At 46.4% G+C, this 12,717-nt stretch overlaps 2 protein-coding genes across 2 annotated transcripts in view; both read left to right on the top strand.

Annotated features, from left to right (window-relative positions):
* Positions 1-12,717, top strand: part of LOC308314194 (E3 ubiquitin-protein ligase TRIM21) — a 132,965-nt gene that overhangs the window by 80,329 nt on the left and 39,919 nt on the right. The window lies entirely within an intron of this gene.
* The window catches only part of reln (reelin), a gene marked incomplete at its 5' end in the record, with an annotated part of 186,680 nt that continues 175,480 nt past the window's right edge, over positions 1,518-12,717 (top strand). The window contains 3 exons of the mRNA XM_080761211.1: positions 1,518-1,575; positions 4,195-4,317; positions 4,487-4,594. Of these exons, the coding sequence (XP_080617337.1) occupies positions 1,518-1,575; positions 4,195-4,317; positions 4,487-4,594 (289 nt within the window). The remainder of the gene's footprint in view (positions 1,576-4,194; positions 4,318-4,486; positions 4,595-12,717) is intronic.

The following is a 12,717-nucleotide window of genomic DNA, read 5'->3' as shown; positions in this document are numbered from 1 at the left end:
TTCTGACCTGAGATCAGATTCATACGAGGTTTCCACCGGACACACACGGGTTTGATGAACCCATTCTGACCTGAGATCAGATTCTAAAAAATGTCAGTCGTTCTTCGATTTTTCAAAAATAGCAGACCTACAAGCTCATAGCGCGCCACTCGGTGGCGCGCTACGAGCTTGTAGATCTGCTATTTTTCAATAGCTAAAGCATAACATGATGCTAACACCAGAATGGGTTCCCGGTCAGAATGGGTTAATAAGGCGCATTCACACCAGAATGTGTATATATATATATATGATTTTGGGTGTGATAGTACAGTACACTGACAGTACTGTACAGTACAGTAGAGGGACCCCCACATGGTCATTTCTCAACCATTTTCGACGCAGGGCGGCTCGCCGTAAAAACCGGGGCTGGCCCCCCTGCATGGGCGCGTTCCTGCATGTGGGGTCTGGATGTTTTTCCTCATTTCTCGACCGTTTCGGACACGAGGTACACGCGTTTTCCTGTGAGTCCTGGGAACTTTTGTCATGAACGGACTTTACCATGACAAGAATGGGAGACGACACACAGGAGTAAATGCCAAAAAGTATAAGTATTTATTGTAAACTAGTCAAATGATGATAAATCATACTTAACAGCTGGAAGTGGGGTGTGAGTCATCAGTGGGATCAGTAGTGTATTGCATGTGTGGATGTCTGAAAGTGTGGTGTATGTGTAAGTGCAGCAACTTAGATCCAAACAAACATAAAGGAGCAAAAACCAGACATTGTTCCCTAGGCAGGAGAGAGAGACAAAATGGCCATGACCAGCCTGCTTAAATAGGGTGAGCCCAAGTGGAGTCAGGTGTGCCTCCTCATCTGGGCACACCCCTGCAGGCTGGTCCCCTCCTCCTGCACATGAACAGAGAAACACCATTAACAGCAGACACAAACAGGATGGGTCATCACATCCCCCCCCATAAGAGCGGAGACCAAACAGGTACTCCGTAACTTTTAACTGTACCGTTATCCATCAATCATAGAAGATACCTGACCCATCCTTCCAATCACCACCTCTGTAAACATGATACCTGCAGAAGCATTTGTAAGAGGGGTGAGTGACAGTAAATTGACATACAGGAACCAACCAGTTTTATACAGTTCAACTGTAAATAGATCCGAGCACTAACCTAGAATGCACGATAGGGCGTCAGCCATTACATTTTCATGGCCTTTTATACGCCGGATGTCCAACGGGTATGGGTGATAGGCACGATAAAAACGCTGTTTAATTGGCTTTGCATCTCCAATTTCAATATCGTGCCCTATCAAAGGTGTCCGTGATCGTGTGTCTGAAAATAGCAAAGGATAGCTATTAATCATAGAGACCAACTCATTCCTTTTTGTCTCATCCAATTGTCCAAGTACTTTGGGTAAAGCTTCAGAGTTGTTCAGGTGTACTTGTAACCCAGCCTCATCGGCCGGCCAATCTCCCCCTCCCTGAACCTCCCCCAGTGAAGAACACCCAACCGTGCCTACGCACAATGAAGGCTCAACGCAAGGGACGTTACTGGAGTTTTGAGACGCCGACACCCGAGCACAGTATGGTTTCAACAGATTTACATGACACAACCTAGAATCTCCTCTATGCCTCACAATCAAATAGTCCCGCTCAGAGACTTTCTTTTTCACTGTCAGTGGACCCATAACGCGCCTCTGAAAAGGAGAACCCACCATCGGCAAAACCTCAGTTTCCCCCGGTTGGGTACTTGTGTAAGACCGTAATGGGACCTGGGTAACCACATTTGGAGATTTAGCGCCAGCCCACACTTCATCCCCAGCCAAATCATTTCCAAGGATTATATCCACCCCTTCCACTGGTAACTCAGGGCGCACTCCCACCACCACCTCCCCACTGACCAACCCACAGACAATGCTCATTCTATGTAGGGGTACTGGAATTACCTGCATACCCATACCTCGCATTAAAACGAAATCGCCTGTGTCTGAAATGGAGGAGAATGGAATTAAGTCGTGACGGACAAAAGTATGTAATGCACCCGTATCTCTCAAGATGTTAACTTTAACTGCCCTTCCACCAGGCAATGATACAAAACCCTCTGAAAGGAATGCTGTGTACTCGGCCATAGGGTCACCCCCAGTGGAACATATATCAGAAACACCTTCCATGTTAACCATTAGCTGCGGTGAATGAACTGCCGGTGCAGCCAACGCGGACGGTTTGATTGTTGCACCACTTAACATCTTCTCTTTAGCTTTAAGAGCCAAACAATTTGCTTTCCAATGTCCACTTTTATGGCAAAAATGACAAACATTAGGATCGTCCTGTTTTCCGGAACCATGTTCAGACTTGGAAGGACTTGAATCCCCCTGCCCCCAAAACCACTTTCCTGTACGAACTGAACCACCAGACTGAGGCATACAGTCACCAACTACACTTTTGTGTGTTAAACAGTATTCGTCAGCCAAAACGGCAGCTTCCTGGGGGGTTTTCACTTTCCTCTCGGTTATATACGTAGCAATATTAACTGGCACACATTTTTTGAATTGTTCCAGAGTAACCAACTCACGAAGCCCATTCAAGGTTTTAACCTCTGATGCTACGCACCATCTGTTAAACTGGACTAACATTTCTCTCCCAAATTCCACATACGTTTGATTTTCCTCTTTCCTCCAATCCCTAAAACGTTGTCTGTAGGCTTCGGCCACCAGCTCGTATGCCCGTAATACCGCACCTTTAACAACCTCATATATTTTACTATCCAACACTGATAAAGAAGCATAGGCCTCCTGGGCCTTACCTGTGAGGACACATTGAAGGAGTAAAGTACGCTCAGCATCAGACCAACCCCTGGCTTCTGCCACACGTTCAAACAGGGAAAAGAACAAATCCGGATCTTTTTCTGAAAACTTGGGAAGTAACTTCAGGTTAGCACCAACATTAAACTGCTTTGATTCATGAATACTCCATTCCAACTTTTTCAATTCAGTTTTTTGCTTCATCCCTTCAATCTCTTTCTCATGTTCAAGTTTCATTTGAAGCAATTCCTTTTGTTGTTCAAAGGTTAATTGCCCTGAAGAAAAAGAAGAAGTTTTATCAGACCTCAATTCACCTGGGTCCTCATCCTCCGATGGGACCGCCTCCTCTGCCAATACAGCCTTTGCCACCAAACCGTCGATCAGAACTATCTTTACCCTAACCTTTGACTGTTTGGCACAAACAACGATGTTGTAGTGTTCTGCTAGTTTTAACAGCTGCTCTTTTTTGCATCTATCCAGCAGCTCCATAGACGGAGCCTGAACAAATTCTTCCACTACAGAACCCATTTTGTTTTTCCCAAAAAAAAAAAAACACAACACTGTGCCAAGGCTTTAACCAAAAGTAGCAACAGACCTCAGAGCCCAACTCCCCTACCTGAACTGCCTAACCAAATCTGACTGACTGTCTCAACCCTAGACTTCAGTGGCCCTCCCGAGTCCCCCCCTCCAACAAGGGCCGCTCAGTGGTACCACCGCATTCCAGCTTTTGTGGAACACAGTCTAAACCCAGAAACAAAAAACAGTGAGCCCCATAGGGAGACCCACTGTTAAAAAGCTATCCGGGAGTTGGAACCCCAAGGACTAAAGCACTTTATAAACTCAAAACCCTGCACAGAGAGAACACAAACAAACAAAAAGTTCCTACTGCTCTCTCCCTCCGCCCAAACAAAATACCCATTCCCATGTGTGTCCCCCAAACAAACAAACAAACCAAGCCTAAGTTTATCAAACACTTGATAGAAAAACTCCAACAGGAGGTAACAACCAATTCTACCAACAAACTAGACTAGAGTGACGAGCCCCCATCTTGTCATGAACGGACTTTACCATGACAAGAATGGGAGACGACACACAGGAGTAAATGCCAAAAAGTATAAGTATTTATTGTAAACTAGTCAAATGATGATAAATCATACTTAACAGCTGGAAGTGGGGTGTGAGTCATCAGTGGGATCAGTAGTGTATTGCATGTGTGGATGTCTGAAAGTGTGGTGTATGTGTAAGTGCAGCAACTTAGATCCAAACAAACATAAAGGAGCAAAAACCAGACATTGTTCCCTAGGCAGGAGAGAGAGACAAAATGGCCATGACCAGCCTGCTTAAATAGGGTGAGCCCAAGTGGAGTCAGGTGTGCCTCCTCATCTGGGCACACCCCTGCAGGCTGGTCCCCTCCTCCTGCACATGAACAGAGAAACACCATTAACAGCAGACACAAACAGGATGGGTCATCACACTTTCCCGGTGGATCCACCTGGAAGTTGCACCTGCACTCCCTTCACATGGGTGTGATTTTTGTTTTAAAAAACGGCTCATTCGAATTCTGGTATTATTATTAGGCCCCCAAAACAAACAAATTCTAATTCAACCCAAAAAACAGGGGTCTAGCAGGGTTCAATTGTGTTCCACTCTGGGCTGATTGTTATATTGTTGTCTCCTGTGTGTTTTTCTCCAGTGTCCATCAGCACCAGCACCTCCTTCGATGGCCTCCTGGTGACGGGCCTGTACACCTCCACCCCGGTCCAGTCTGCCCCCATACCCCCTCCGGCCGCCTTCGGCTTCGGTGAGTCTGACCCCACACACACACACACACACACACACACACACACACACACACACACACACACACACATTGTACATTTACCGGGTACATGTCAGTGTTTCATCATTGAGAGTATACTTATACTAACATGGTATTGGCAGATGTTTTTTCTTGCATTCTAAGTTAGAGTGTCCACAGATGTTTTCACTTTGCATTTCATCATTTAGAGTGTATAGTCTATCTATACTAATGTGGTATTGGCAGATGTGTTTGAATTGGTTACATCCTTTGTTTTCGTTGTGTCGTTACTACGAGAGAGAGAGAGAGAGAGAGAGAGAGAGAGAGAGAGAGACATTGTTTTAACGGGAGTTTCCTGTAATATACACACATCCGTATTCCATACAGTGTGTATCACAGATTTGACATGAAGGTGGGACTGACTGAGGGATATTCGAGGTGCAATTCTGTCGCTTAATTGGGACCTTAACTCGAACGCCGTTGAGTCGGCTGAAGCGGACTCCGCCGCGCAACGCTCGGTGTACGGCGACTCGCTCGCTCACTGCAAGTCCACTATTTAACCCATTCTGACCTGAGATCAGATTCTAAAAAAACGTCTGTTTGGAAATGACAGTTCTCTGAAAGAGCTATATGTTTCCGTGTCAGTCGTTCTTCGATTTTTCCAAAAATAGCAGACCCGCAAGCTTGTAGCGCGCCACTCGGTGGCGCGCTATGAGCTGGTAGATCGGTTATTTTTCAATAGCTAAAGCTTAACATAATGCTAACACCAAAATGGACAACGCGGGAACGGCACCAGGAAACCCCCAAGGAAGTTATATAAAGGAACCCCCTTCCAGTCAAACAGTTGACGTTGGGTCAACATTAATGTCTCAAGAAGTCAAGATTATAGGCGACAATGGGGAGTTGGGAGTGTGTTGCCCAGACATGAATGAGAGAGAGAGAGAGAGAGAGAGAGAGAGAGAGAGAGAGAGAGAGAGATAGGTGGGGGGGTGGTGGGGGCCGGGACGTCCAACATGACCCAGGAGTGTTGCATCACTGCTTCACTGTTATTCATTTCATGGTCTTTAGGAAAAGTAACACATTGCAGCATGTACGTGTGTGTGTGTGTGTGTGTGTGCGTGTGTGTGTGTGTGTGCGTGCATGTGTGTGCGTGTGTGTGTGCGTGCGCGTGCGACACGGCTTGCACAACAATGTTATATACCAAAGCACGACTATGGTCCAAATATTTGGATACAATAATAACCCGTCTGTCACCTCCCCACCCCCCACACACTCTCTCTGATGATGTCACATCCTGTTACAGTATGTGCAGTATAGGAAACCACAGTGTGTACTGTACTGTCCATAGAGTAATAAAAGGATATAGAGACCGAAGCGGACCGATAGCCCCCCCCCCCCCGACTATCGTATTCATTTCGATGGAAGTTGCTCACTGGTCGTTTTTTCAAGCACCCGGAAAAACTGCCTGAAGTTTACACAATGATGACTCAATGCCTGCGAGCGAGCCGGAAGTTATAAGCCCGGACCTCAAATTTTGGAGGTCCTCATGGGATGGCCATGGCGCTGGGACTGGGACAAAAATTCGACCCGGGCATTTTCGCGTGAATTTGGCCCAGATATATAGCAGAAACTCTAGCGCCCCGCTCCGTCGCGGCACACACATACAAACAAACAAACAAGCCCTAATAATACCAACCACTTTTACAGAACAACATAGAGGCCTAAATGATACAAACCAACAGACAACTACAGTACTATACACAACCCTTTGTAGAGGGTTTATTATGTCACTCACTGATACAGTGAAATTATCATGACGGCACTGGCAGAATGGCAGCAGCACGCCCGGACCTTTCCTGGTGGCCTGCATGCCGCCTATTGGCCCACCTGCCTGTCATGATGAGGCCCACCGGGCAAATGCCCCGGTATATATATGCCCTGTGGCCTGCAGTCCAGCCCTATGGATGACGCACGTTACGCACATGACGCCATGCATGAACGTCCGCCCACCTCTAATCTGTGTGTGTGTGCGTGTGTGTGTGTGTGTGTGTGTGTGCGTTTGTGCGCGTGTGTGTGTGTGTGTGTGCGTGTGTGTGTGTGTGTGTGTGTGTGTGTGTGTGTGTGGGTGTGTGTGCGTGTGAGTCCGTGCGTTTGTGGGTTCGGTGTCTTTGAAGATAACACTGTTAGAACGATGACGCATTAAGCCACTCTGTCTGTGACACCCACACGTGTATAGTATACACACACACACACACACACACACACTGGAGGAGCGGTGAGGACACCAGGTCACACCGGGGCCAGATTAAGCCTTGGTGGAGCCGTGGGCTATACGACCTGGTTGGGTTTCCCCAGAGACATGTTATATAGTGAGTTTTACTGCATGCTCTCACATAACACGAGGCCAATGATGGACTTTTACTGTATACTCCACAATTAGCTTGGGCAAAAGCAGGTGCGCTTACAGTACAAGTCCTTGTAGATTTGCTACTTTAGCTGTCGCCGAATTTGAGTTTTGTATACATTATTAGGGCTGCACGATGTGGAGAAAGAAAAATACATATCTCGGTATTTATGCCAAATTTTTTTGATATCGATACGATATACGATATCACCGTTCTGTATTTTTAAGTGCTGCGACATTGAAAACTATAAACATTATTCAAAAAAAGTGTGTTAGTGAGTTTGCTAACGTATACTGGACCAGGGCTAACAACAATGAAACAACAATATAGCATAAAAAAAAAGACTTTCTGGCCTCGACAGCCCAGACACATCCAACACACGCAGATCATCATCTGACACACCAAAGGTCCGAAGCGCGCGGGGACATGCGATGCGAAAACGCGACGGTCTGACATGCGTTGCTCCCGTGCTTGCGGTTATGGTTACGTTATAGAGATTGAGGTTTCGGATCAATATAGTATGTCGGACATAAAGCCTGTGTACCCACATCAAATTTAGATTGCATTAAACAACGTTAAACAATGTTATAGACTCACTTTGACACTCGATTTGCTGTTCACGTTATATGCATGCGCATATACCCTCTATAGAGCACCAGATTCTCACAAAAGAATTAAGAGTATAGCCTATATGCGTCTCTTAACCCATTCTGACCGGGAACCCATTTTGGTGTTAGCATCATGTTATGCTTTAGCTATTGAAAAATAGCAGATCTACAAGCTCATAGCGCGCCACCGAGTGGCGCGCTACGAGCTTGTAGGTCTGCTATTTTTGAAAAATCGAAGAACGACTGACATTTTTAGAATCTGATCTCAGGTCAGAATGGGTTAATCAGACCAGTGTGTGTCCAGTGGAAACCTCGTATGAATCTGATCTCAGGTCAGAACGGGTTAATGCATAACAGGACGGATTCTCCAACGGCGAAACGGACAGATGTTTTTTCATATACCATATAATGTGATACATCTTATATATTGGATCTGCATCCAAAGGGGTCACGCTGTCAACATACGTTTGATATTACAGCCCGGGTGTGGCCAGACACCACGCATACGCACACACGCACGCACGCACACACACACACACACACACACACACACACAGAGAGAGAGAGAGACGTGTAGTCCAGATGTGTGCAGCTGTGTGGAACATGTGGCAGACAGATGTTGCGGGGACAGGAAGTAACCACAGAATGACAGGAATGAGACCGCACACGCGCACATACACACACACACACACACACACACACACACACACACACACAGTCACACACACACACACCAATGTAGTGCAGTCAATAAATCAGAACAGAAGTAACAATGGAGTGAAAAAGAAAAGAAAAGAAGAACTCTAAAAGCTCTAGGAAGCCAATAAAATGAGTTTATAAACAAGCTTGAAAGGTGAACACTATAGCCTGTCTAATTTCCAGCAGAGGTTTATTGCACAAGTTTGTGCAAATAATGCCCTACTTCATTATACAAGAGTGTCGCACAAAGTATAGTGAAAATACAAGATGTGTACAAGCTCACAGCGTGTTTTAAATATGACACCAGCCTGGTTGGATGTGACAGAAAGGCAATGGTCATGCTGGACCTCCAAAAGGCTTATATGACACCCTGAACCACTCCTTGCTGCTTAACAAGCTAAAAAAGCAATTGGTTTTGATGGCACATCAGTGAGCTGGACGCAATCCTACACCTGGAGGGGAGAGAACAGGTGGTGGAGGTGAACGGAAAACACTGCCCCCACAAACCCGCCAGATTAAGCGGAACTTGAGCCGTGAGAGGCACCTGCCGCGACTGAGACCGCGAGGCAGTGCCGAACGTCGCAAAGTCAACGGCGTTCGAGTTATATACGTCCCCATAGGGCAGGGACGTGTGCACACATAGACATCAAAAGGGGGGCTTCAGCCCCCTGCCCTTTTTACCCCCGTCTGTAAAACAACTACCCTTTTCCAGACCACGAATGCAGGCTATGGTGAAAGTAATGCAAATGCCACTACTTTCCTTCCATGCCACATGCCAGATTAAGGCAGCATTCAGGAGAATTATAATTTTCTCCCGAAGTCTCCTGAACTTGAACACAGTATTTTTTTGCGTTGAACAAATTTGTTTAGAAATCCATGTCGTTGCACACCTGCATCTCCACTATAGCTAAAGAGTGCTGGGGTTGGGCCCCGAAAATAGCCGATCTACAAACTCTCAACGCGTCGCAGCGCGACGAGTTGTGAGCTTGTAGATCTGCTATTTTCGCAGCTTTCAGCCCCTGCCTCTCTATAACACTCCCTGCTATATATAGGGCACATAATCAGTGATCAGTGACGTATACTCCCGAGACGTCGTTACACCACTAACACCAGGTGACGCTACTGTCAGCTAACGACATGACACGTCAGGCTACAATTCACACAGGCTGCTACAAATCCCTATAACGAGAGATACCCCCCACCACACACACACACGCACATGCACACGCGCGCGGTACCACACCCCAACCCTCCCGCGCTAGCTGGCGGACGTGTGGCTATAACAGGGGGGCAGTCAGACAGATATTTCGTGAAGCCACTAAAGAAATCGGGACTTCCTGAAAGTTCATATAATGGCCTGTTGTGGCGCCCAAAAAAAACCATAGCTCCATAGAGGCCCATGTATTTGGGCCCAACTTCACCTGGTCCTAGACTGTATTAATAAACATGGTCATGAATACTTTCTGCTTCCAGTCACTAGTTTAAAGTCTAATTTCCCATGTCATAATATTCTTTTTGGAAAACTATGGTCCCATTTATCAGTCAAAATAAAAACCAACGAAGAGTAAGGGGGGGAAGTCCCGCCTCGTTGTCTGGGCCAGCCAATGGCCAGCTGGGCCCAAACGGATCTAGAAATATGGCGACTTACAGTGCAAGGAATTACAGGCTTCATTTTACGTCCATGTTAGACCCAGGGAACGCTTTGTCCATATTTTTTACAGTCTATGGGCTATAACCACACTACTATTATGGTGCCGTAAGCTGCATGCTATGGCTAACACACACACACACACACACACACACACACACACACACACACTGTTATGTCTGCGAGACAGGCTCTTGGTTTAAGAGCAGAGGAGAACAGAGCAGTGCAAATTGACTGTGGTTTTCATAAAAGAGCCGCACGGTAAAAATCCCCAGTGTCAGTTTAACCCAGAGAGGGTCAAACTGAACCTTTCGAGGTCAGTGTCGGGGTGTGTGTGTGTGTGTGTGTGTGTGTGTGTGTGTGTGTGTGTGTGCGTGTGCGTGTGCGTGTGCATGCGTGCGTGTGCGTGTGTGTGTGTGTGCGTGTGCTTGTGTGTGTGCCGGGCAAGACGGGACTCACTTATGAGTCTATGAAATATACCATTTAAATGAGCAGTCAAATATACAGTCAAATACAATTTAAATACAGTCAAATTAGTGTCGCCAAGTCTGCTTATTACAGGCGACCTTGGGCTTGTTTTTCTGTAAAGTCGCTTGTAAACATTGGTAGTTATGGCTTGTGGTTTGTGGGGCTTGCTTCTAAAGTGTATACTTGCTTATTTGGGCTAGCTTCATAATGTCGTCTAAACCAGTGTCGTTAAAATGTCAATTGTTTTCCAAGATTATTTTGTGAGCTTGTAGAACGGCTTTGTTTTTCTCCTTTCAAATAGTCAATGTAAATAAGGTTAAAGTGTTCATCTGGCCTATATTGTCACTTTTTGGGGGGGTCTTTTTTTCATAACCTGGAATCAAATGAGAGCCTTGGAATATCGGTGTTTTTTTGTAATAAATTTTTTTTATCCCACGATTTTGTAACCCATTTTTCACCCCTGTGCCAATCATCTACTGTGATCCTGGGCTCTACACACCCTCCGCCAACCTGGGGAGAGCAACGGACTTAACTCATGCTTCCTTCATGCCTGAGTGTCCAAGTTGCTCCTTTACACCTGACAGGGGGGAGTTTCCCTGGTTGGACGTATAGCGCGTGAAAGGAACACGTTATTCCAACCAGTTCCTTTCCCCTCCATCAGGCGCCCCGGCTGGCCAGGGGGAGGCAGTTTAGAGACCATGATTACTGCATGTTTTTGTGAGGGTACCGGAATATCGGTGTTAAGACTGTGGTTAGGGTTATGTTATAGGGTTCGTATGGGGCTCTATGGTCAGAATATTAGGTTGTCGGCTGTGTTGTTTTTGACAGCAAATTTAGATTTTAGTTTCATTCGCTTGATTAGTCCCTTGAGTAGTTTTCACTTCGTTTTAGTCACATTTTAGTCACCCGGAATGTTTAGTCTAGTTTTAGTCGACTAAACATCGTAAGATTTTAGTCGACCTTTTTCTACAGTTGATTTAGTCGACTAAAATGAACATTGGCGGAGCCTTGATGCCGTCGTAATGACTGATTTTACACTTGCTGGAAAAAAGTCTGCTATTTCCAGCATGCAACCAAGTGTAAAATGACCACTAGTCCCTTCCTATCATTTTAGTCTTAGTTTTAGTCATCATAGCTTAGTTTCCATTTAGTTTTCCTCAGTGAAAAAAGATAGTCGACGAACATTGTTTCATGCGCTGGCTCGGTCATGTGGTGAGGATGGATGTCGGACGGATTCCCTCTATGGAGAACTATAGTTAACGGAAAACGTCCCGTATAGGAAGACCAAAACTGCGCTACGAAGACATTTGCAAAGCGAGACCTGAAGGCCTCATTCGGACATCGATCTGGACACCTGGGGAAGCTGCAGCATCCGATCGCGCAGCTTGGAGAGAGACAGATCATCGAGGACGTTCTCTCCAGGTTTTGAAGAGACTTCTCGCCCAGCAGTCCAGTGGCAAAGAGACCGAGGCCCAAAACCCAACCGGACAGACCAGCATCAGTCTTTCCCTGTGTGAAGTGAGGAAGGGAGTGTATAGCTACTGCATTGGTCTATACTCAGACACACTGAACGCTGCACCAAAAGCAAGAAGAACCATCTATCCAGAGCACCACTCCATAGTCTCTCTCTCTCTCTCTCTGACAGATGCCAATGATTAGTCGACGAACTCAACACTCGGATTCATGGGTGTCGGATTATTGGGACGTGGGACTAACGCTGCAGTGCACCCTGGGATATGGGGCCCTCGGCCCCAGTACAGGAGTCAGCTGAGGTGGTTCGGGGCATCTGGTTATAGGATGCCTCTCGGGCGTCTCCCTATAGGGAGGTCCTCGACGCACGTCCCACTGGGAGGAGACCCTCCGGGGGGCAGACCAAGGCACAGTTGGAGGAAACACATCGACTCACTGGACTTGGAGTTGGAAAGTCTCGGAATCCCCCCAGGAGGAAGTCACTAATGTTGCTCTGGAGAGGGAAGTCTGGAGCACTCTGGTGGAGCTGTTTTTATTAAATGTCAAGTTGTCTCTCAAGACACTTTACACGTATAGAGCAGAGACCTGACATTGTCCGCATGCAGGCCTGGCCACCCACCCTGAGCACGTTTTTTGTTTTTAGCTGGAAGAAACTATAGTGGGTGGTTCATCTGTATCGGGTCTCGTCAGGGCGCCCCGATGAAGACCTTTCCTTTTAATAAATGAAAGCTGTTCCTCATTTTTGGGTTTTTTAAACTCCTGTTGTGTTTTTAGATAGAATTTAAATTTTTGAAACGCGGTAACAGGGGAAAGTCCCCTCAACTTGAG

The sequence above is a fragment of the Protomyctophum bolini genome, assembly GCF_963924005.1.
Source record: "Protomyctophum bolini genome assembly, chromosome: 4".
Classification (NCBI taxonomy): Eukaryota; Metazoa; Chordata; class Actinopteri; order Myctophiformes; family Myctophidae; genus Protomyctophum; species Protomyctophum bolini.
The sequence above is the reverse complement of the archived record's forward strand: the minus strand, read 5'-3'. Positions and strand labels throughout refer to the sequence as shown.